The sequence below is a fragment of the Penicillium rubens genome, assembly GCF_028828025.1.
Source record: "Penicillium rubens strain IBT 27055 chromosome Unknown utg000001l_segment0_segment0, whole genome shotgun sequence".
NCBI lineage: Eukaryota > Fungi > Ascomycota > Eurotiomycetes > Eurotiales > Aspergillaceae > Penicillium > Penicillium rubens.
In genome coordinates this window covers 2843773-2867990 of record NW_026890599.1, presented here as the reverse complement: position 1 = coordinate 2867990, position 24218 = coordinate 2843773, and the positions used below count along the sequence as shown (strand labels likewise).

General features: G+C 49.7%; 10 protein-coding genes across 10 annotated transcripts; 4 read left to right on the top strand and 6 right to left on the bottom strand.

Annotated features, from left to right (window-relative positions):
* Nucleotides 1–101: 101 nt before the first annotated feature.
* Nucleotides 102–1321, bottom strand: slt11 (Pre-mRNA-splicing factor ECM2; the record flags this gene model as incomplete). The annotated part of the gene is made up of 2 exons (XM_002558241.2): nucleotides 1177–1321; nucleotides 102–1115 (listed from the first exon to the last, which is right to left on the bottom strand). The coding sequence occupies exons 1-2, from the start codon at nucleotides 1312–1314 to the stop codon at nucleotides 102–104; spliced, it is 1152 nt and encodes a 383-aa protein (XP_002558287.1). The 5' UTR covers nucleotides 1315–1321.
* Nucleotides 1322–1831: 510 nt separating this feature from the next.
* Nucleotides 1832–3083, top strand: erg6 (sterol 24-C-methyltransferase; the record flags this gene model as incomplete). Its single annotated transcript, XM_002558242.1, has 3 exons — nucleotides 1832–2035; nucleotides 2095–2129; nucleotides 2189–3083. The coding sequence occupies 3 exons, from the start codon at nucleotides 1832–1834 to the stop codon at nucleotides 3081–3083; spliced, it is 1134 nt and encodes a 377-aa protein (XP_002558288.1).
* Nucleotides 3084–3569: 486 nt separating this feature from the next.
* Nucleotides 3570–5606, bottom strand: N7525_001127 (uncharacterized protein; the record flags this gene model as incomplete). Its single annotated transcript, XM_002558243.1, has 1 exon — nucleotides 3570–5606. One exon carries the CDS (start codon nucleotides 5604–5606, stop codon nucleotides 3570–3572), a length of 2037 nt encoding a protein of 678 aa, XP_002558289.1.
* Nucleotides 5607–7990: 2384 nt separating this feature from the next.
* On the top strand, nucleotides 7991–9338 carry N7525_001126 (putative acid phosphatase; the record flags this gene model as incomplete). Its single annotated transcript, XM_002558244.2, has 3 exons — nucleotides 7991–8182; nucleotides 8235–9248; nucleotides 9303–9338. 3 exons carry the CDS (start codon nucleotides 7991–7993, stop codon nucleotides 9336–9338), a joined length of 1242 nt encoding a protein of 413 aa, XP_002558290.2.
* Nucleotides 9339–12049: 2711 nt separating this feature from the next.
* N7525_001125 (sugar porter family MFS transporter) lies at nucleotides 12050–13657 on the top strand (the record flags this gene model as incomplete). Its single annotated transcript, XM_002558246.1, has 1 exon — nucleotides 12050–13657. One exon carries the CDS (start codon nucleotides 12050–12052, stop codon nucleotides 13655–13657), a length of 1608 nt encoding a protein of 535 aa, XP_002558292.1.
* Nucleotides 13658–14499: 842 nt separating this feature from the next.
* Nucleotides 14500–16403, bottom strand: N7525_001124 (MFS transporter; the record flags this gene model as incomplete). The annotated part of the gene is made up of 3 exons (XM_002558247.1): nucleotides 14500–15507; nucleotides 15563–15952; nucleotides 16002–16403. The coding sequence occupies 3 exons, from the start codon at nucleotides 16401–16403 to the stop codon at nucleotides 14500–14502; spliced, it is 1800 nt and encodes a 599-aa protein (XP_002558293.1).
* A 1364-nt stretch (nucleotides 16404–17767) lies between these two features.
* Nucleotides 17768–19454, top strand: N7525_001123 (Zn(II)2Cys6 transcription factor; the record flags this gene model as incomplete). Its single annotated transcript, XM_002558248.1, has 2 exons — nucleotides 17768–18574; nucleotides 18627–19454. The coding sequence occupies 2 exons, from the start codon at nucleotides 17768–17770 to the stop codon at nucleotides 19452–19454; spliced, it is 1635 nt and encodes a 544-aa protein (XP_002558294.1).
* Nucleotides 19455–19509: 55 nt separating this feature from the next.
* On the bottom strand, nucleotides 19510–20469 carry N7525_001122 (oxidoreductase, short-chain dehydrogenase/reductase family; the record flags this gene model as incomplete). Its single annotated transcript, XM_061211772.1, has 3 exons — nucleotides 19510–19750; nucleotides 19810–20358; nucleotides 20420–20469. 3 exons carry the CDS (start codon nucleotides 20467–20469, stop codon nucleotides 19510–19512), a joined length of 840 nt encoding a protein of 279 aa, XP_061070998.1.
* A 712-nt stretch (nucleotides 20470–21181) lies between these two features.
* On the bottom strand, nucleotides 21182–22773 carry N7525_001121 (aldehyde dehydrogenase family protein; the record flags this gene model as incomplete). Its single annotated transcript, XM_002558250.1, has 4 exons — nucleotides 21182–21295; nucleotides 21372–21795; nucleotides 21846–22318; nucleotides 22372–22773. The coding sequence occupies 4 exons, from the start codon at nucleotides 22771–22773 to the stop codon at nucleotides 21182–21184; spliced, it is 1413 nt and encodes a 470-aa protein (XP_002558296.1).
* A 173-nt stretch (nucleotides 22774–22946) lies between these two features.
* Nucleotides 22947–23822, bottom strand: N7525_001120 (type 1 glutamine amidotransferase; the record flags this gene model as incomplete). The annotated part of the gene is made up of 3 exons (XM_061211771.1): nucleotides 22947–23246; nucleotides 23301–23527; nucleotides 23582–23822. 3 exons carry the CDS (start codon nucleotides 23820–23822, stop codon nucleotides 22947–22949), a joined length of 768 nt encoding a protein of 255 aa, XP_061070997.1.
* Between the last annotated feature and the right edge of the window lie 396 nt (nucleotides 23823–24218).

Here is a 24218-nt window from a genome sequence, read left to right as displayed (position 1 = left end):
AGATCTGCATAGAATAATCAAGTCCTTGGTAACGCCCGCTCCCAACCCTAAGTTACATGCAATCTCAATTTGATTCAATGGTATCTCCACGCAAGTTTTGTCTAATCGCCATTCATGCTGGCGTAGTGAACCTCACCCGATCCAGGTGGCGGTGCAACGACATGAGGTTGGGCTTTCTCCTGGCCAGTAGCCTCCCCTGCAGAGGTAATGGCTTGCCGATCTGCTTGCTTACCTTTGCCAACCGACCCCACAGTCTGGCGGCCCTCGCGGGCATTTTGCATTCTCTCCTCACGGTCCAAATTATCCAGTGGCTTCGGCTTCCCCCAACGAACACGCAGGGGGCAACCTTGAATGATGGCCTTGCCTTGGCAGTGCTTCGCGGCGGTTTCGGCGTCCGCGCGGTTGACATAATTGATGAAAGCACAGTGAGAGCGGTGCGAGCAAATAAGCGACCGGAGCTGGCCGAATTCGGTGAAAAAGGTGCGCAGTGCATGCTCAGGAAGATCATCTTCCACGCCTGTAATAAACAAGGAAGTGACGTTGGGATCCGCAGGGGGAAGAATATCTGCAGCCGAAGGCGGCAACTGGGTGGTACTGGGGAACGGGCGGCCACCACGGCCACCACCTCGTCCTCCACGGCCTGGTAGGCGGTTCCCGACACGGCTTTCACTAGTGCGAACCGGTCCGGGCCCATTTCCATAGCGGCTGTTCATTCGTGGTTGATCTGTCGCCGTACTCTCCTCTGATTTGTCTTCCTCGGCATTTGTTTCAATTCGCCGGGGCTTCCGGTAGTATGGTTCACTGTTTGCAAGGCGTCGCAAAAGCTCGCGAGCTTTGTCGTCTGTCTTTTCGTATTCTTCAATGGCACCACGTCCCTCTTCGATTGCCTTCTCGTTGTTCTGCGCGTAATACTCGCGATTAATGGAACTTTCCGGTCCTGGGGCGACCATTTTGAGAGCAGCATCGCGGACGGCAAGGGGAAGACCGAACGACAAATCTAGCATGCAGCATTGACAGCAGTTCTTCAGGCGCGCACATGTGAGGCATATGATGGATCGCTTTTGGCGGGAGGTCCGGTCGGCCTTCCAACGGAAGATAGTGAAGGGGCGCGTGCACTAAGTAGTTAGTACGTGGTTATGTATTGACTTCGGGAGAGCCAAAAAGAAAAAGACTTACAATCTTGCATTCTGCGCCATGATCTTCCTTGATCATCTGCACGTAGGGATTTTCGGGAAGGCAGTTCTCACAGACGGAAGGGAAGTCTGTCGACTCCCAACCGGATCGGTTCAAATCATGCTTAATTTGGGGAGGCATGTCGGATGTTATGGGGTTGGTTGATCCGAGAGGTGAGAGCTCCCAAGATTGGATTATCAAAGATCGATAGAGGTGGCGTGTGGCAGCGTGGCTAGTGAGTCACGTGAACCTATGCCTCAGATCACTTTTTCTCCCACCGGGAGGTCCAGCGTCCGACTCAGCCACAGGCCGGAAGGTGGTGTCCCGCGAGGAAAAAAGAGTGTGGCCACTCCCCAAGCCCCCCCAGAGGACACTAAAGCTCGGTCTAGTTGTTCGGAGGAACCCCCTGATTGGCTCTCCACTTTTGGATTGTCAAAAAGTTGCTTGGGATTCGACTCTCTTATTTATTTCCCCTTTCTCCTACTTCTCCAAGTCGCTATCCATTCCCTTCAATTGTCTTCTCTTGCTTCGCTTCTCTTGTGGTATTTCCAATCTTGGTTTACCTTGTCTTTTTCTCTTGGAAAGTCTTGGAAATTGACTCTTTTTTGCCTCCTTTTACAATCTACCCCTTTTAATCTTTGCGACTCGTTTCTTCACCATGGCTCCTTCTGCATTGGAACGTGAGGACAAGGCGCGCGATGCCGCCTTCAACAAGGTTTTGCACGGCAAGTCTGCTCAAGCCCAAGGTGGTCTCGCTGCCTTGCGTGGAAAGGACGCCGCCGCTCAGAAGGCTGCTGTCGATGAGTACTTCAAGCACTGGGACAACCAAACTGCTGCTGATGAGACACCCGAGATGCGTGAGGTATGGCAATGCGCATCCAAATTAATTAAGCTGTATCACTAACAGTTCCTGCGTCGTAGGCCCGCAAGGCTGAATATGCTACCTTGACCCGACAGTACGTTCAGAAACAAACCCCATTAATCGACGCCCCTCATACTGATGATTCTCTTGCAGCTACTACAACCTGGCAACTGACTTCTACGAGTACGGATGGGGTTCTTCGTTCCACTTCTGCCGCTTCGCCTACGGTGAGCCTTTCCACCAGGCCATTGCCCGCCATGAACACTACCTCGCCCTTCAGGCTGGTATCAAGGAGGACATGAAGGTTTTGGATGTTGGCTGTGGTGTCGGTGGTCCTGCCCGCGAGATGGTCAAGTTCACCGGTGCTCACGTCACCGGTCTGAACAACAACGACTACCAGATCGATCGCGCTACTCACTACGCGCACAAGCAAGGTCTTTCAGACAAGATGGCCTTCGTCAAGGGTGACTTCATGCAGATGAGCTTCCCCGACAACAGCTTTGACGTCGTGTACGCCATTGAGGCTACAGTCCACGCACCCGAGCTTGTCGGTGTTTACAGCGAGATCTTCCGTGTCCTGAAGCCCGGTGGTACATTTGCTGTGTATGAGTGGCTCATGACCGACGATTACAACAACGATGATCCTGAGCACCGTCGCATCCGTCTCGGTATCGAGCAGGGTGACGGTATCTCCAACATGGTCCGTATCTCTGAGGGTCTCGACGCCATGAAGAACGCTGGCTTTGAGCTGAAGCATCATGAGGATCTCGCTGCCCGCCCCGACGCCATTCCCTGGTACTACCCGCTGGCGGGCTCCTTCAAGCACATGAGTTCGCCCTGGGACTTCTTCACCATCGCTCGCATGACTTGGTGGGGCCGTGGCCTTGCCCACCGCTTCGTTGGTGCCGGTGAGACCATCGGTCTTTTCCCCAAGGGTTCACAGAAGACCGCCGACAGCTTGGCCTTGGCTGGTGACTGTCTGGTCGAAGGTGCTAAGAAGAACCTCTTCACTCCCATGTACCTCATGGTCGGCAAGAAACCTGAGTAAATCCTGGGCAACAACGGTGTTAGCGGTCTTTCTGTGTAAAAATATTACCCCCGGCGTGCACGTTCTACTCTGGTGACTCTCATCCTACTTCATTTCATATTCTTTCTTCACCTTACCCTCCGCATGTCACCAGGGGGTGTTTCTTGGCTCAAATCTGGCCCAATGTCGGTAGAGGACGAGCTGCGTGCCGCTTTCTCCTAATCGATGGTGTCATTAATTTTTCCTTCTCTTGTTTCTTTTACCTGTCAAGATAGCAATGTAATAGTCATTGAGTCAAGAATAACGAACAAAGGATTGGTATTGTTTTATGTTAATTTCGTCTCGGGTATTCGCCTCGTATATACTGTTAGAACTTGATACGGTACATGTCTTTGGTTTGACTTCTTTGAGAATCACTGCACAATTGGCTGGTGGACAGTGGAAGAGCTATTTATGGACTATTATGATCCGCGTAGGCAACTACCTGAACAGTCCATGCTCGTCATATCATAGGTATCCTGAGACTGGAGGAACAAACCGTGGGGTGCGTCCATCGGTGTAAACATTAGTATCATATAGTTCCTTAGCACCGTATGCACATAGTAACTCCACCATTGTACCCCTTGGGTGGTCTGAGAAAGCCCACCATAACATTGACTTTGATGAAATGCATGAAGGCCCCCCAACCGTGAGATTCGGATCTGCTCCACCACGAAGCAGTAATTCGGCCGCTTCAACGTTACGTTGCCAGATAGCCATATGCAGAGGTTTATAGCCCCTCACAGACACATTCACATCCAGGCCTGCAGCGATCATCTTCCCAATGAAAGAACAATTCATAGATCTGGTCGCATGAAATAGTGAGATTTCCTTCTTCCAATGCGAGACGAGGGCGTCTGCACCATGATCAAGCAAAAGCTCAGCTATCCCATATTTTTTCAGCTTCATAGCCTTTGCCAGAGGCGAGAGCGGATTCCCCCAGTGGTGGGTTTTTGAGCCATCGAAATTGGCCCCATAGTCATTAGGATTGGCACCGCAGTCAAGAAGCATCTTGATCGTATCGTAGTGGCAGTGCGATATAGCCCAGAATAAAATCGACTGGTTTCGCAGTGCTAGGTTCGGGTCTGCACCGCTCCGAAGAAGCAACCGCACAATATCATCCCTTCCAGACGGCTTAAGCGTGCTGTGTCCCCGAACAGCAAGCCAGAGAGGAGTGATCCCATACTTCGGATCGGCATAGTTAGGGTTTGCACCATTCTTCAACAACAATGTCACAATCTCGTTACTGGGGGAGGGGGCTGCGCGTCTTGGATAGACTTGGTCTGGCACGGGAACCCCAAAATCGGCAACAGCGACGCAAAGCGGCGTTTGGACCATCCCGGATCTGGTTCCACGTGCTTCAATATCCGCACCTTGATCCAGGAGTATCTTCATCATTCCCTTGAGCCGAAACATAGTTGCAACATAGAGTGGTGTTTGGTCCTGCGAGTTCCCCACGTTGACTCCGGCCCCCAGCGCCAACAATTTCTTTACTTCGTCGTGTGCTCTTGCTTCTATTATAGCAATACTGAGCGCCGTGTTACCCCCGCAGAATCTTGTATCAATATGAACACCCAGTCGAACCATCTCTTCAAATAAGGGAGGACAACCGGTAGCAACTGCTAGGTAAAGAAGCATAGGCCCATACTTCTCCAAGTTATATGGATCTTCCAGTACCGTGGCCAGTTTGGGAAGGTCGGACACGAGGGACCTGGCAGGCTTGCCTGCACAATTGCAGAAACCAGTTCTCTCAAGGATACCGCTGCGACTCAGCAAATACAGGGCACACTCTATATGACCGTTTGCCACTGTGGCAGGCACGATCAGCGCTATTTTGTGCATGTATTGTTTGCAAGTGAGATTTCCATACTCCCCTGTAGCGAGAGTGTAATCAACACACGCAATATGCCCACCCTCCGCAGCCAGGCGGAGGGTGGCTTTGTGCGCTGACTCATTCATGGGATTTATGAAAGTGGTCTCCCACATGATCTTTGGACGGAGACCTCTTCCTACGAGGTCTTTCATCATATCCAAATGGCCGTTCTTCGCAGCTTGGCCAAGAAGCTGCGCATCACAACAATGGTGGACACATTCTCCATGAAGATCAGCGCCAGATTGAAGTAGTGTGTTGACCATAGAGATGTTACCCCCTTGAACTGCCCAGCAAAGTGGAGAATGGAATATTTGACAGCGGTGTGTTGGAAATCGCAAATCTCGTCTTATATTTGATGAGTCTACTGCCAGAGACTTCTGGACAACAGCGTCATAGCCGTGGAAGGCGCCGAATGCCAATGACGTTTGGCCACAATGTTGTGCATTGAACTTGTACAAGCGGGTTTCTAACTGGTCATAAAGCCATGTGTTTGTTTGTAAAAGTGCGTTCAAGTCTTTTTGGGTTGCGGTAGAAGCGTCAACATTGCCTGGTTCCGTTGCGGCGAACTGGGAAAGGAGGGAGTCGATTATAAGCAGCACGATCTCGACTGGTAGATCTAGGAGCGAGATCATATTGTGAAGTGAATAGATGTATCTGATCTAGTATGAGGATTGAAGTGTGTTGGGCACACAATATCTGTAAGATGTTAACTGACTGAACACTTTTGGGTTGAACTAGCTCGGGCTGAAGTTTGGGCCCATATAGCCCCGATCCTTATTACCTAATGTGGTATGACCCGTGGACCGCGCGGGCATCGACACCTACCTACCATATATGTATATATAGATCCTTGAAATGCCCATTCGAGATTGCGTGTCGACGCCCTGAGCATATTCTCAAATTCGCTGGTTACTGTACGTTACACGACCTGCTCCTGTTCAGATCCGAAAGGGAAGGCCCGACCCGACCCCGACAACGGATCGTCAATCCCCAAAAACCATGATGTCCCCCGTCTACGGTATATTGATTTAACACGTAAAGGGTTAAAGGGCATCCATTTCAGTCTATAATGGCCTATGAGGTTTGCAGATTATCTCCGGTTCAATTTCGCTTGCACGTTATCCTAACGCGTATGCAGCGCGCCCGCGAGACTCAGTACTACCCGAAGGCAAAGGTAGGTGCAGGAATATGTTTAAGGTCCTTGCCGAATGGGATAGATATCTCCGACATGTTCATCATGTTCATCTCGCGGCTATCGCATTCCGGATCGCGGGGTTTTGGCGTGAATGCACCGCTTTCGTTTTCATTACTACGGTTTATCCGCGTCTTCTGCCTATTCCATGCACTCCGTGATCCAGCTTAGATAGGTCAACATACTCACCTATTATTCTGTTAGTAGATGGTCATTGTAGCCCACAGCCCGTAGCGTCTGCAGAGTAGCCGCTTCAAGCGACCGGCCCAAGTCTTGGAAATGAACCGATAAAAACTGACACTTTCGCTACCCAGTCCGCTCATGCACATTGGTCTCTCACGCAATGGTTTTTCTACTGATACTGTGAACAGCACCATTTGAAGTGCATATCTCAGATGCCCAATAATTCTTTAGGTTGCGCATCCTCAATGTCCTGCCTCTTTACAAGGTGACTTGGCACGCTATCTTTGCCCGACTCTACTTATATAGTGCGTCTTCGAGTTTATCCATTAACCATGTGGGCTTGGTATAGATGCTCATACAGCTTAGGACCGATTAAGTTGGCAGTTAACAACAAAGGAGAGAATGCCTACTTTGCTTCTTTGTCGCGTCACCTCATCGTCCAGGGACGTTTCTCATTCGACCTGTAACGAGCCCAGCCCAGGACTAGCTAGGCACATTCAGTAATAATTCACTGGCTCACTCCGAACCAATCGACACGGCAGCTGCCTCCGCATCCACCAATACCGCAGCTAAACGCACAATTATTAGCGTCGATCCACCATCATATCCGCTTGGTTGAAATTGCACCAATAACAGTGTATTACAATCTTTCATCATATTCTCATCACCGATAGGGAAGAGCCTTGACTCCACAATGCTCCCCTCCGTGTTCTCGGTCAGAAATTGCACGACATCTGAGCACTCCACCCGAGAAACGAGAAGTAAAAGAAGGGCTCAACGGGTGTTTGAGTCACTGAACCCATAGTGTAATAGTAGATTAGCTTTCTGGTCAGCTCGATGAGGAGGAAAAGCGTTGCCGGTGAGCTGAGATTGCCGGATCTATAAGTACGGTGCGTTAGGGATGGGAAGATGATTCACCGATATTTAGGACCTTCAGAACTTTTCAAGTAGGATAATCATACAGGTTCGGAACTGGAAACTGGGCTATCTATTAGATATATCAATCATCTGGAGCATGGACGCAGAGGTATATAGTTCTTCTAACTGAGAACACAGAGTGGAGATTCAAGGCTTAAGGTTTCCAAGGTTAGGAAAAAGCCAAGAGATGGTAAGCATATGTCCCGAGGTCTGGGCACTGGAATCTTAATAATATATGAATTAAACTCCGGATATCTTTGATCACATTTGTAAAAGCAGGCGAGTGTATGGTCAGTCAGTCAAGTGCTGTGCCCAGGTGCTTCCAAGGTTGGCCTGAGCTCCAGTGGATCAGCCAGTTAGGGCACGGACAGCAACAACGTGCAAACCCAAGGTCCACCCCGCGGGCAGGTACCCGGTCCACCAAGTGCTATTCCCCCAATTAAATCGTGTTAAATCTAATTCAGTTCAGGTCCTGAGGGTCACTTCAGTCCAAGCATTGACTACCTAGGCGGGAAGGCTTAGGAATGCAGCCAGTCAGCCTTGCATCGATCACAACGTGGTATCGGTTAGCGGGTGCCGTGTGACAAGGTATTCTTCCGAGGCGAATGTCATATGCCCAGAACCTTGGAACCTTGGAAGGCTAGCTGAAGTATAAGATCGCGTGCCACCCGACCCATCTGCTCGTTTGTTACCTTTACTGCAGCTAATACCGCGATTCCAAACATGCTCACCAAACAAACCCTTCTCGCGTTCGTCGGGGCCCTCGCCCTCGCCACGGGTACAACTACCACTGAAGAGACCCCAACTCAGGCTGAGATTGATGCAGCACGTGCTACGGCCCTGCCTTACTCTCCTGTGTCAAACGTAAAGGGTTTGACCTTTGATCGTTTCGTGAACATCTGGCTCGAGAACACAGTAGGTTTCCCGTTGAATATATAACAATGACCACGCGCTCACCCCTTTGTAGGACTTTGAACCCGCTGCTTTAGACGAGAACCTGTCCAAGCTGGCCAAGGAGGGTATCCTCCTGACCAACTACTTTGCCATCTCTCACCCCTCGCAGCCCAACTACTGTGCTTCCGCCGGGGGTGACACATTCGGCATGGATAATGACGACTTCCTACAAATCCCTTCGAATGTCTCAACTATTGCCGATCTCTTTGATACTAAGCACATCTCTTGGGGTGAATACCAAGAAGACATGCCCTATGCTGGCTACCAAGGCAAACGGTATCCCCTCAGCGGTCCGAACCAGTACGTGCGCAAGCACAACCCGCTGGTTTTGTTTAACTCGGTTACCGACGACGCCGTGCGCCCGCGCCAAATCAAGAATTTCACCACTTTCTACGACGATCTGAAGCACCACAGCCTTCCCCAACACATGTTCATCACACCGAACATGACCAATGACGCCCACGACACGAACATCACTGTGGCCGGTAACTGGGTCGATCGCTTCCTGTCTCCTCTACTGAAGAACGAGTACTTCACCAAGGACAGCCTAGTGCTACTCACCTTTGACGAGGGAGACACCTACTCCTACCCCAACCGGGTCTTCAGCTTCCTTGTTGGAGGTGCTATCCCAGAGCACCTGAAGGGGACCACTGACGACACTTTCTACACCCACTACTCAATTGTCGCTTCCCTGTCTGCTAACTGGGGTTTACCCTCGCTTGGTCGCTGGGATTGTGGCGCCAACCTGCTGAAGATGGTCGCTGACAAGACCGGCTATGTCAACTGGGAAGTTGATACCAGCAATGTCTACCTCAACGAGACTTACCCTGGACCTATGTCTACCGACAACTATTCCTCTAAGTGGGCCGTTCCTGCCACCAAGGGCAAATGCTCTGCTGGCCATGGCATTGCTGAGGTCGTGAAGAATACCTACCACGGGCTTCAACCCACCTACGACTATGCCAGCCCTGTACCGTATGACGTGACCAGTGGAAACAACGTCGGCATCAAGTACCACCGCACTCTGGTATGTATCCTTTCATGTTCTTCCCTTTCATGATTCGGTGCTAATAATTTACAGAACAACGGTAAGACGGAGTCTGGTATCACTGGGTAAACCAGTGATCCACACATGCATATATGATGCACTGCCACTACCATGTTAGATGTGGACATAAGCAGTTGTCCTTGTGTATAAAAAGTTGATTGAATGCTATTTGTCCTGCCACATTAAAGAGGCTTGTCCGATTTCGCAACCAGATGATTGTGAGTTCCTCCATGGCTTCCAACCTACGATCCACACAGGCTATACTGCTGGGTATGGGGACATCCCCAGTTTATCTCTCGCGAAATATGTATATATATCCACAATCGAACTATATATTGCTCCACCAATAATGTTCGGATTTTTGGATGATAAGGATTTGAGATATGTAGACAAGTCGCCAATGTAGAAGCGACCTTCTCCATGAGCTCCATTTCACCCTTCCCCCTTTCTGATATCCTTTTGGTTGCAAATCCTTTGGCCAGATGCAGTTCAAGCGCGTCGATTATTTCTGAGGTGAAATACCTAGTGTAATAGTGTGCTTATCCGAGATTTGGTACACTTCAGGGCTGAAACTTCCAAGGTTGGAAATATTCCCCGCCTTGTCCGAAATTCAACGCTGGCCCTATTGAATCTCTACATTCCAACGATTTCTCTTCCACCACAATTACAAACGTTGGTGCTATAGCTCGAACTCTTTAGTCATAGATCTGGCTTCACATCTGCTAGACCTCAACGTAGATCGGTGTTGCACAAACCAATCAGGGGTAGTGGGATTGATTTCCAAATGACTTTCGAGGTCTCGCAGATGGGAAAGATATCTGCGGGGAGTTCAGCCATGTCACATGGCGCCCTGTTTTTCAAGGGTCCAACGAGGAACTCGAGGGGACGCCAAGATCCTGGAAGCGTCACGGGAGGCGTTTTGAGATCTTATCATGGCGTTTTGAGAGTTTTTTTTGAACGGCTTCGCCGTGATCTGCAAGCCCTGTCCGAAGTACACAACATATCGGCTTCCAGTTGTCTTGGTGAGTCATGGACCATCTTAAGCGACCCAACGGGAGTCAAGCGACCAACATGGCATCATGGACAGAGCGCATGTTCTGATTTGGGAAGGTATAGAGAATTGTTAGGCCGACGCTATATGCACAACCCGTGGACAACTCGGGGAATTACGTTATTGGTCCAAGAGGAAGATTTAATATAAAATGGTGACAAGCATGTCTACCAATCTAGTTTCCCTTTTCATTTTTCTGCGAGCAGGGATGTTACTGGTCAAATATCAAATCGGAGATGAATAGTCCGACAACGCCCGCATCCCAAGAAATTGCCTTTTCAGTGTCTACCCGAGATTCTGTGTGGGGCCAAATATTATTTTTCCCTTTTGTTTTATGTGTATGTCTCGAGTATGTCTCGAGTATGCCTTGGTGGACCAGTATGCGTATATATGTATGGATCAAAATATGGGTACAGCCAAGGTCTCCGCGAAGGCTTCGCAAAGGCTTCGCCGACGATACTTTCTTGGAATCGTCTTGGAAGGCTTGGTGGATGAGCCAAGTAGGGGTAAGCAAAAATACCCGCATTTCAACCTCTCTTTGAAAGATGATCATTTCCTAACGGGGTAGTATTCTTAGTAAATCGATCCACCTGAACTTTTACTCTTTCTGGAACTTTTTTTGACTTCCAAGGTTCCTTCGTAAAAACACATGTTTCGGTATCCGAATAATTCCTAATTCCCCATCTTCTTCGGGAAGACTTCATCGCCCCGGGCATATTCGCAAAATGTCTTTGATATGGGAAACCCTCAAGTGGAACATATCAGGAGCTTACGGTTTAGACCTGAGTACGCGAACCGTTAGTCCTTATTCGACAGACCTCTTGTATCAACGGAGTATGCCTTGTGAGGTTGTAGATGATCATTGCTCAAGCCGACATCCCACACAGAAACCCCGGGAAATTTAATGTACTTTGTACGGCTGAGCCATCGTAACTGGCCGAGGCATCGGGCATGAAGGAAAAAGGCAACTTTCACGAGATCTTTCTGGGTATGTAATATTCCACACCAATCGGCGTCAGAGAAAAGAAAAAGGAATAAAAAAAAAAGAAGAAAAGAAAACCAACTACTAGTAAGCGTGTACTCCGTACTCCGTAGCAGACGAATGGTCTTTCAGTTCTTCCCCTGACCCACCTTCCCCCAATTTCCTCTTCCCCATGGGTATTTGCAGCCCTGCGGAGGGTCGGATAAGATTCCTTTCCCAGCTGTCAGCTCCCGCAACCTCCCTGGGGCCAACCCTGGGGCCGACACTGGCAGGCATCTCCAGGAATCAATTTGATCCACATACTGGAGTCATAAGGACAGGAAAAAGAAAACCACGAGGAAGGTGAATACACGCGACTCCATACAGCATTGTTTGGATTAGCGCGGTTTCATATCGTACCAAGACCAAAAACGGTAAACACAAGCCGCTCGGAGCACTTTGCAAACCGCAAGACTTTCTTGTCGCATCCCCGCAACTCCACTTGCATGGCCCATGGCCCCCGGTACTTAGCCCTACTTGGTCCTCCGTGGTCCTCCTTGGTCTCCACGGCGGGTCGCAAGACTTGCCTATCCAATGTGGTAGCGCCGCCGATGTCACTCTAAGCTTTTCGCGACTTGGCATTAACCCAATGGACATGGGGACTGAATGCATATAAGCTGAATATTCCCCAGTGTCTGAGCTTTCTTTCTTTTTCCCCTCATGTCGCTTTGGTCTTTTTCTCTCTTCATCTAATAGAGGACGTTCATCATGTGGACCACGACCTCCGGCTTGCGGGGCAAGAAGCTCCATGTCGCCATCACCTTTACATCCGTTGTCGGATTCTCACTTTTCGGTTATGACCAGGGTTTGATGTCCGGTATCATTTCTGGCAACCAGTTCACTAAGGAATTCCCCCCTCTCCATGGTGACTCCGAGCACGTCGCCGTTCTGCGTGGTGCGGTCACTGCCTGTTACGAACTTGGTTGTTTCTTTGGTGCTATCTTCACTATGATGTACGGTCAACGTATTGGTCGTACTCCTCTCCTGGTGACCGGCGGTCTCCTCATGATTCTCGGTACTGTTATCTCTACTGCTGCCTTTGGCCCTCACTGGGGACTGGGGCAGTTCGTTGTTGGACGTGTCATTTCCGGTCTTGGAAACGGCATGGACACCGCTACTATCCCCGTTTGGCAGTCTGAGTGTTCGCGCGCTCACAATCGTGGTTTCCTCGTCTGCTTCGAGGGTGCTATCATCGCCGTCGGTACCTTCATCGCCTACTGGCTTGATTTCGGTCTCTCCTATGTCGACAACTCGGTTCAGTGGCGTTTCCCCGTCGCTTTCCAGATTGTGTTTGCCATCCTCGTCACTGCCGGTGCTCTTATGCTTCCCGAGTCGCCTCGTTGGTTCGTTATGCAGGGCCATGACCAGGAGGCCCTTCAAGTCCTGGCCCAGCTCAACGATAGTGCTGTCGATGCGGATGATGTGCTTGCCGATTTCAACCTTATGAAGGCTGACCTTAAGGCTATGCAAAGTATTGAGGCCGGTAGCAGCTGGGGTATCCTCTTCACTGGTGGTAAGACTCAGAACTTCCAGCGTATGATGATTGGTTGCTCTGGTCAGTTCTTCCAGCAATTCACTGGTTGCAACGCTGCTATTTACTACTCGACCCTACTGTTCGAGCAGAACTTGCATATGACGGGCAAGCTTCCCCTGGTTCTAGGAGGTGTGTTCGCCACTGTCTATGCTCTCGCCACTATCCCGTCTTTCTTCATGATCGAGAGGGTCGGTCGCCGTAACCTATTCTTGATTGGTTTCCTCGGCCAGGGTCTTAGTTTCATCATCACTATGGGTTGTCTCATCGAATCGAACGCGCAGAACGCTAAGGGTGCTATCGTCGGTATCTTCCTATTCATCTGCTTCTTCGCCTTTACTACGCTGCCTCTGCCCTGGATTTACCCCCCGGAGATCAACCCCCTCCGCACCCGTACTAAGGCCGCCTCCGCTTCCACCTGTATGAACTGGATCACCAACTTCGCCGTCGTCATGTTCACTCCTGTGTTCTCCAACCAGTCCGATTGGGGTATCTACCTCTTCTTCGCGCTTGTCAACTTTATCGCCATCCCCTTCGCCTGGTTCTTTTACTGTGAGACCGCCGGTCGTGATCTCGAGGAGGTTGACATTATCTTCGCTAAGGCCCACGTTGAGGGCAAGTGGCCTTACCAGGTCGCACAGCAGATGCCTAAGCTCTCCATCGCTGAAATTACTCAGATGCAGAATGAGCTGGGTCTCGATACCCCCGACCTCCAGGTCAACACCGAAGCCGAGAAGGCCGAGGCCGCCATGAGCAGCGGCAGTGAGGCCAAGCACGACGAGTAAATGTTCCGACCATCGATTGCCCTTGGTTGATGTCGGCTGAGTGACATTCGCGGAGCTAATTGGATTAATCATTTGTGTCGGATCTCATTATTATGTGACCATAGATACTCTATACCCCCGTCTTACGGGAGAGCGGGCAGACTAGTATGTAGATAGTCTGCTTTGCGATCTCTTTTTCTTTTCTCTATGTTACATTTTATCTAAATACACACTTTTTACCCCTATCAATTTTGCTCTCATCTCGACCTTGTATGTCAATGCATGATGCATCTCCAGTAATGCTGCCCTCTTGCTCGAGTCTGTCGACCTACGATCAGATCAGCGCAGTAGTATGTATCTCCTCGGTGGGGATGTAAATAAGGCTTGACCATATCGTATACATAATTCATACATTTCATACATTGGTATTTTCTGCATAGTTGACCAAATTAAGCAAGGCATACCATTTGGATCCAATGTTCGTGTCTGTCTGCGTTGTAATCCATAATTATGGAGTACATTGGAAGCCCCTGCAGATCGCACGTCGATTGGAGGAAGTCTAGGAGAGGAATGCCGTGTCTCAAACCAAGTCAAGAAAGATTTGCATGTGCTTCTCATAAATTCCATAGAACACATGGATACAACGTATACATACAATACGGCCTGAAACTGAAGCCGGAGAGCCGAGGCATTCGTGACAATCCCCGGACTTCGCACCCGGACACATGCGAAAAGAATTACATACCGTACTTCCCATAACTTCTTACATATGTAGTTTCATGATAAAGGAATAAAGGAATTTAATAAATTAACAAATCCTATCTAAGCATACTATGTAATCTTAAAGCTAATTCGCCAATAACCTAGCCAGCTGCAAAAGTACTCTTTTTTCTCAACGTCTCCCCAAACTTCCACAAAAACACTGGCGCCGGCACTCCAATGACGATAGCCACGAATGCCAGCAAACTATTCCCCCATCCATATTCCAAAGAGCTATACATATACGGTGCAAAAAGTGGAAACCCAAACCCAGCTATCGAGCGCAAAAATGCCCCAGCAGCAAGCGCACTAGCTGCAAACCGTGTATAGGTATCAACCATATAAGTCTGGATACACTGGAACGCAATAATATTGCCAGTACCAAACAGTACAGCACCGATGTTCGGCGCGATCCAATGGCAGCGGTACTGAGCAGTCCAGCCGTAGATGAAAAATCCAGCGGGGATAAAGAAGGCGCCGACGAAGAGTAGCGGGACACGGAACTCTGGTTTTCCGACATCGGCATTGCGGGCCTTGAGACGGCGGTAGATGCGGTCATTTAGCGGGGCGCAAATCTGTGAGCCGAGCCAAAAGCCTAGTCCGAGAGAAATATAATTCAGGCCGCCGATTCCGGTCGATTCGTTGTAGTAACTTGGGCTTGTCCAGAGGGTGGGGAATGTCGAGAGGACGAGGTACATGATTCCATAAATGTAGGCCATGAATAGTGCGAGGACTTGGACGATTGGCTGGGTGAGGAGGAGGCGGAAGGGACGGACGAGTGAGCTGCGCAATACTTCGGGTAGGGTCTTGTTTTGGCGCTCTGCTTCTGTTTGGTAAGAATCGTCGCCTGTTTCTTTGCGCAGGCGGACGGCGCGGTCGAGGAGGATTTTCGGGCCGTAGCTCTCGCGTAGGAAGAAGAGGCCCATTACTTGTATTAGGCCGTCAGTTATTGAGGTTGAATAGAACACCCAGCGCCAGGTTGTGTTTTCGGCGATGAAGCCTCCTGCGATGGGGCCGAGAGCTGGGCCTAGGAGTGGTGCAAGACTGTAGATTGCAACGCCCTTTCCGCGCTCTTCAGCCCGGAAGCAATCTGAAAGGACCCCGCCGCCGATCTAGATGCCGTTAGATATAAGCTTTTCTTGGGATTGGGTTTGCGGCTTGGCTTACTGCTAGCGGGGCACTGCCTCCTAGTCCAGCGAAGAAGCGGCAAACTATCATTTGGACTTTCGTTTGTGACACCGCGCACCCGATGTTGAAAACTAAGAAGAAGAGGTTGGCGAGCTGCAGAACGATGGTGCGGCCATAGATCTCTGACAATGGCCCGAGGAATAACGGCCCAACAGCGTAGGCCAGAACGAAGATTGAGAGCATAAGTTGTGATACTACCTCGTCCGTGACTTTGAGGTCTGCTGCCAGTGATGGCAGTGCCGGTGCAACCATTGACGAAGAGACCGGCGAGATGAACGTAAATAGTGATACAGTGATGGTAGCAGCCCACTTCTTCTTGTTGCTCCAGTTTTTTGGGTTTTCGGGGTCTTCAGGACCTTCCCATTTTACCTGTACGGCTTAATACGGAGTGCAGATTTGGGAACAGGAAGCAACCTACCAGTTTTGGGTCGTGACGAGAACGGTTCGATTTTGTCGTCCTGGATTTCTCAAGTTCGGGCTCTGCAGTATCGGCTTTTTCTAGGTCGAGATCACGCTCATTTACAATCCCGTTGCGCACTTCCTGGATAGCATCGGGCTCGTGTTCGTTTTCGACAGACGGTTCACCATAGTTGGACGCATCGTCGCTGTGATATACTGACTGGTCATTGAAATGTCGTCCCGAGTAAACTCGATCCACCTGGGTCGTTCCTGAATTTGACAAAGACCGCAGCCTCGTCCTCAGAGAACCAGCCAAGCTCTGAGGTCGTGACTGTGTTCTTGATGTCTGAAACTCGGAATCGGTACTGGATATTGATGCCGACTGAGACCTGGTCGAGCCAGACTCTTTATGATCTGACATGATCGATGCTCCTACGGAGAACCAATCGACAATAATTGCGGAAGGAATAAAAGATTATATAGACGAAGCCAACTAAACGGGCACGCGACACTGATTCTGCTGATTCTCTGGGGGTGAAAACCAGACCTCAGGAACGGGGAACTTTTTTTATATAAACCAGTAGCCACAGAGGGGAAAAATTATGAGGGAGACAGACGGCATAGTATTCCAACCACTGCGAACGGCGATAATGCAAAAAAGGACCTTAACACCGGAAGAAAACCCACTCTCCAATTTGCAATATCGAGCATAGTGATTGGCTGGTACTTAAAGCTTGACACAATAATGACCCCTGGCCAGACCCCATTGCCCCATTGCCCCTCTGTTTGTCACAAATTTTGCTGGATACCGGCGGCCTGACCCGTCTTGAGTTGCCATTAGGGCAGTGGTCTATGCGGAGAGAAGCCGGTATTCGTTCCATTTGCAGCCTCAGGCACCGATTGTCGGGTCTTCGGCACATGGGTCAGGTGACATTGGGAGACCGGTGCAGGAGTTATCCCGGTTCCGGGATATCTCTTAGTGGCTAACGCTCATGCTGGTTTATGTCCGCTTCATGCAGAGTGCTATTCCCGGGATCATGCAGCCTCATTTTACTACTCGGGCATTTGCTGACGAAATTGGTGGCAGGTATGCGAGTAGTTCTTCGGCTGTCCGATTGTTCTGAGTAGTCTGATTTACGTTGTGATTTGTCTAGACCTCCGGTTTGTACGGCGATGCCTAATTCTTTCTTGTTTTGGTAGTCATTTTTTCCTGAGAGAACTAAATATCCAACGAATGAAAGAAATAGAGCAGCAGTAGTACCCAGCGACCCTGTACGCATCAGAATTCACATGACAGGTCTGGTCGTGTACCGGTTCGTCTCCTTGCTATTGTTGCAGCATGTAACATTAGTTAACAAGGCCCTTTCTCCAATACACAGCCATTTCAAGTTAGATGACCCCTTCAGTTACTGGGCTATATCGAGACAGGAGTCGGAGATTTCCCATAGATCTTCTGTGAAAGTCTGTGCTAGATTGCTGCATATATAACAATGTGCGGCACGAGGAAGCTGAGGTCCAGGGCTACGGAGAGAAATGAAGTACTGTGGTGATGGATAATTTGCTGCCAAACTAATTTGGTTATATACAAGCAAAGAGCTCAAAGTATTAAAACGATACAATGACCATCAAGATAATGTTCTGTATAGGCCTTCTGAGGTCTCTATGTTGTGAACGTTGCGGGAGTGCCAAGGTTACCCCACACTTTCTTATCAGTTCTGCACAGAGATACGATTGGCGCTGAGATCCCCTAATGTCCTGCCTTCTTGTGATCTTCTTAAATCAAATATGCCGCCAGATCGACGTGTGCAGCGAATTGTCCGAGTAAGAACTGGTTGCTTGACTTGCAGGCGTCGCAAGAAGAAATGCGACGAGACACGTCCAATCTGTGCTGGCTGTCAGCGCAATGACCTGGTCTGCCAATGGCCTCCAGATGTACCTGGCCCTGGCAAGAGAGATCCCAGCCACGAGCACGAAACTCAAGCATCTGCGGCAGATGAGTGCCGACCGAATATTTTCGATGCCATTGAGCAGCTCGATGAGATGTCGATGCCTAGGAGTCCCTTATCGCAACGCGCGCCATCTGTTTCATCCAGTGCTGGGCGCTCAGTGACTATTGGAGACCACTTTAAAGATACGACGCTGCATGAGGAGACCCATAATCAACGCCGACTGTCAACAGCTACAGGGGCCACCACTAGCAGTGATGCTCTTGTCGCCTCTGTGTCAATGGGAAACGTGCTGCCGCGCAGCCTATCCCTGCTGCCTGGCTATGATGCCGAGTCCTATCAGCTTCTCAGTCATTATCTGGCCACAACAGCCGACTGCATGGCCAATGGCTCCACGCCTATCAACCCCTTTCTGGTACAGATTGTACCCCTGGCATTTTCTAGTGACTTGTTGTTGCAGCTGGTAATCACCCAAAGCGCCGCTCACCGCGCATTTCGATCACGGGACGAATCAGATACAATTGCTCACAGCCACTACACAAAAGCCCTCCAGCATTTCCGTCGTGGTGTAACGGACTTTATCGACGGGAAAGAATCGAACCCTCTCATGCTCCTAGTGGGAGCACTTCTGATGTGTTTTACCGAGGTAGGAGATCCATGATTCTAAAATAAAGTGTTCTACAGTCTAACAAAACCAGACAGCAAAGGGTGATATGAACGGGACAATATTCGACCACTTATCCGCCGCGAATTCACTGTTAGTCAAACTGCTTGCCCAGAGCGACTCAGCGGTTCCACGAGACTTGAAAGATTTCGTCATCGAATACTACACATATACTGCGACCGTCAGTATGATTTCGATCGATGCGCGCTTTAGTGGGCAGCTCTTCTTAAACTTGGATCTAGAGCAACGGTCGCGCGAATTGCTTCGGACCCAGTACGTGGGCAACCTATGCGGTTGCTGGCTGGAACTATTGCTGCTGATCCCGTGTATTTTCGATCTCGGTCGGCAGTGGATCATGGAGGATACGCAAGCGGTCATTCCAACAGCTGATGATATTGCCATGTTTGCATCCATCCAAGCCCAGATTCTACGCTGGTCGCCTTATCCCAATGTCGGGACGGAGGTCCGTCTAGCTGGGTTAATCTTCCAAGAAGCCATACTCGTCTATTTATACACCTCCCTAGGTGGTTTCCAATACACCGATGATGGAATGTATAAAGGCATGGTGGAGAATGCAGTGACAGAAGCCATGTCATACTTGGGTGAGCTGTCTCCGAGTGCGCGCATCAACTCTGGCCTCTGTTGGCCGATCGCTGTGGTGGGTTCATGCCTTCTCAACCCCGACCAACAGGACTGTCTACGAGGACGATTGAATGCGATGACCGAGACATTTGGTCTTGGAAATATGCACCGAACACTTCTACTCCTCGAAGCAATGTGGCAATCACCTGCGTCCGAGGCCGGGCCTTGGAATATCTGTCGAGCAATGCAGCAAAACCAAATATGGATCTCATTTGCGTGATGTGTTGTCATTCTGTTACTCATATTATGTACAAAGCTACCAAGTCGCCATCCATTCATGCAGCCAAGTTCTTCGGTGCTTCCGTCGCCGGACCCTCTGGCGTAACATATGCCTTTGTCAAGCCACCATCGACGACAAAGTCAGTAGCATTCACGAAACTGCTCTCGTCACTAGCAAGGAAGATCACAGCATGGGCCTGTTCAACTGCCTCGCCAAACCGACCGGTAGGGAAATGGACCTCACGGCGGAAGCGCTTTTCCTTATCATCACCAAGCCAATCCTGCAAGAGAGGCGTGCTATCTAATGTCAGTTCCATCGAAGGTTATAGACGGGAAGGGGCAAAATATCAACATACTTGAGAGGTGCAGGACAGAGCGAATTGAACCGGAAACCCTCGCGGGCGTGGACAATGGCCAGCTCCCGAGTCATTGCCAATACAGCACCCTTGCTAGCGGTATACGCCAACTGCGGCGTCGCGGCCCCAACCAGCGCAACCATACTAGCAGTATTAATCACGCTAGCGCGCTTCTTGCCATGCCTCCGGAACGCGCGCACAGCATGCTTGGAGCCGTACCACACGCCCTTCACATTGATATTCATTGTGCGATCCCAGATATCCTCGGGACACTCCTCCGAATCTCCGTCCTTGGGGTGCATGATTCCAGCGTTATTGAAGATGATATCGAGTCCACCCCAGGCGTCGAGATGAGCGACTGCTGCTTCGATGTGGGACTCATTTGACACGTCGACGACTTTAGTCTCGACTTTTCCGGTGCGGGTTGAGGCGGGCACGACACTGTTCACTTTGGACAAGGCTTTGTTTAAGCCTTCGTCACTGATGTCGGCCATTAGGACGGAGGCGCCTTCACGGAGCATGAGGATTGTGGTTTCAAGGCCAATGCCTCTGCTTTTGTTAGGTGTGTCTCTGGTTGCTTGGTTTGTCATAGGTGGAGAGAGGCACATACCCAGCTGCGCCGGTAATGATGGCATTCTTGCCTTCAAGACGCCCGACCATTTTGATATTTTGTGTGATATGATAGAAGGAACTAGGGAGGAAATGGAACAGCTTGCTGGAATAGTTTTGAGTAGTTGACAAGAGTGAATAAGACCGCAGGGGGTAGGCCCTTCGTAAAGGCCTGAATTTATACCATTCCCAGTCTCCAATATCCAGCCCACATGGTAAACTAAACCCAGCCACGGAGTCCACGCGCTACATTCTCCGTTTTCTTTTTCTCGTCTCAATCCACAAGAATGTGGTTTGAATTCAAAGCTCTATCGCGCTCCTACTACCCCACCCGCCGGCGCGGCGAGCTCAACACGCGGGGCATGAGGGGTAGCTATCAGGTAGATCTTCTGCCATTTAGGTGCATGAAGCGCTTTCGGGTATCGTGGACTATCTTTGGTGGGGTCTCGGGGCTAAGGCAGCGCGGTCCGGAACCGCGCTACAGTGGGGCCTATTTGGATGAGCTTCATACAATATGTTGGAGAGCACTCCGTACGGAGTATGCAGATATACATGGACGTTCATACGACTCATCCGTGGTGCCTCAATTGCAAATCCCCCGAGTTGGCTATGGTGTGTTGTCTTGTGGCTCTAAGTTAAGAGGTTATAGGAGACATGCTCGGACGGTTATATAATAAAATAATTGAATGAAACTAACATTATTGAAATAATATTGAATTGTTCCAAACTATGACACTATTTAACCATCTCCAGAACGAACTACTCATGCCGAGCCATCCTTGATGTGGTAACTCTTCAACTTCACGAATCCATCGTAACCCCGTGGCCCAAGAGTGCATCCCAAACCTGATGTCTTCCAGCCAGTCCATGCAAGATCCTATTATGCAATATTAGCATTGGGTCAGCTAGTAACAAGTCGATTGAGAAAATGAAAAGAAAAGAAAATGTCTTACCGGGCTTGGATAGTCACAGCGATTAATGAACACTGTACCGGCCTCAATACGATCGATCAATTTCTCTCCGTGAGTGATATCCTTCGTCCAGACGCTCGCCGTCAGACCATAATCACTATCGTTCATCAATGTAATAGCTTCTTCGTCACTGGAGACCTTCATAATTGGCATCACAGGGCCGAAAGTCTCCTCTTTCATAGTAGCCATGGTATGGTTGACATTGGTCAACACAACCGGAGAGACAAAGTTCCCTTTTTGGATCTGAGAGTTGCTCGCCACCTCGAAGCTTGGATTCTGCGGAGTAGAGTTGACAGCTCCTTTAGCAATTGCATCCTTGACGTGAGCAGCGATCTTTTCCATGGCCTGCGTTGAGATGACAGGGCCTGTTGTTGTGCTTTCTTCCTGCGGGTCACCGAGTTTATACCTTATTGAATGTCAGAACGATATCTCTTTTTTGAACGTAACCAAACTCACGATTTCAGCTCCTCCTGCACAGCGCAAACAAAGTCATCGTAAATCTTCTCATGCACGTATACCCGCTCTATGGAACAGCAACTCTGTCCGGAATTGAAAACAGCTCCGTCCACGAGTTGCTCTGCGACGTGCTTCACGTCGGCATCTGACCGAACATATGCAGGATCATTTCCACCGAGCTCGAGGTTGACGGGCTTGATGTGCTTGGCGGTTGCCTCCCTGAGTCTGATTCCACCTGCAGTTGATCCGGTAAATGAGACAGATTGGATCTCAGGAATCTGTGCCACCTGGTCCAAGACATCCAGGTTTCCAATATGAATGACCTGAAGGACCTGAGACGGAAGCCCTGCCTCGGTAAAGACCTCAAGTAATCTATTTCCAAATAGCGGGGTCTGCGGCGAAGGGCGCAGGATAACGCTGTTACCAGCAAGAAGTGCCGGGACAAGGGCATTAACAGTAGTCAGGTAAGGATACTATCATATCGATGAGCAAGTCTGAGAATACATCAATAGCATTGCTCACTCACATTCCAAGCACCTGCAATAAGCACTGGCCCCACGGGAACACGCTTGACCATTCGCCGGAAGCCGGCTTCTGGCCGACCAGGGAGATCGGACAGGCTCTCTTCCGCAATATCCATCAAGTACTCGGCGCGCAGACGCATAGTGTTGATCTCTGATGCACAGTACCGGATGGGTCGGCCCATTTGTGCAGTCAGTTCTCTGGCCAGATCATCGCGGCGCTGCTCAATAATGTCCAGCACTCGTTTCACAATGCTTTTCCGATCCTCCAGAGAGGTTGTTCTGTAGGACTCAAAGGCTTGCTTTGAGGCGGCGGCGACTTTGATAGCTTCTTCGAGTGAAGTGCCAGGCTGGTCAAAGATGACCCTGTGCGTTGAGGGGCAGATAGTTCGAATTTGGTTTGACATAGCGCAGGTAGTGTATCTGGTATTGGAAAAAGAGAAGGATCCCAAAGATGGGAGAGGTGGGCTTTATAGCGCGGAGCCGATTGCGCGGTTGCAGAACTGACAGCTTATAGTTTTATTATTTTATTTTATTATTCCACTTTTACCCTTTGTCTCTTGATTTGTATCTGCTCGAACTACTTGGTCTTCGCACCTAATATGAATCTTGCAATTACCTTTGCTATCAACCACCCATCATGGGAATCGCCCACTCGGGACAACCCATCTTTATACAGTTCATCATCGAACAACCCATTATCATGTCTCGCTTCGAGCAGACATGACATGATTCCTTCATTGTATTCCGGGTGCCCTTGTACCGATAGCACTCGCTTGGGCAAGTAAAGACCCTGAGCTTCACACTTAGGACTTGTAGCCAGATTCGTGCAATCAACTGGAACATCGAAGACAATATCCCGGTGCATTTGTTGAATGCTCTGTATTCAATCAGTATCCCGCTCAATTACTTATTCGGGTATTTCTTCACTTGCCAGTGTATCCTTTCCAAACAGTTCTTTCCCGGCCTCAGTCAGGGTGAGCTTCTCGACAGAAACCTCCCACCCAGCCTCGCTTCTGCCAACTCGAGCTCCCAGCGCCCGAGCAAGAATCTGATGCCCAAAGCAAATCCCGACCACGGGCTTCTTGTGTGTTAAAACAGCCTCACGAACGTTGCTTGTGAGATCACGAATCCACTGATCGTCAGCCCAGGCGTCGTGTTCTACCAAGTGATATTAATTGTCTTATTCGGACATTGAAATGGATAGTAACATACTGCTTCCAGTCAGAAGGACGGCGTCGACGTTCTCAAGATCAGGAAATCGGCTATTGTCCACCATCTGATGTTCACTAAATTCGATCATAATGTCTTTGGACTCAGATATTTCCAAGTCCTTGAATCCTTGCCTCAAAAGTGCTTGGAACATTGCGTAGTAGTCGCCATACTTATCGAGGACAGGCTGGATAGGCGTGTCACACACAAGAATGGAGACATGAATGCGAATGGAGGGTGTCATACTGGAGATGTGTACTTCCGCTTTAGATTCACCGTGGAAAACGAACCTCAGGTTAATATTTTTTATCCCAATTCCGACTCTCAAGTTTTGTACCTACGTACCATTTCGACACGCCGATAAGCGCGCTGTCCACTGACCCCACAGCGCGGACCGCGGAGCATCTCCGAGAGAACATCCGGTGATAGCTTCACCGATGACGTTTATTGTTTTGCGTGTAAAGATATTACGCGCGATCATCTGTCCTCTGCACCGCGCGGGATTATTTTCGACCTGAGAAATGCGCGGCATTAATGTTGACCACATGTTGGACCCGCAACCTCAGCAACCCACCTATTCACGCAATTGTATAAAGCCACAGGGGCCGGCGAAATGTCTCTTTCAATCCCAACTGTTGGA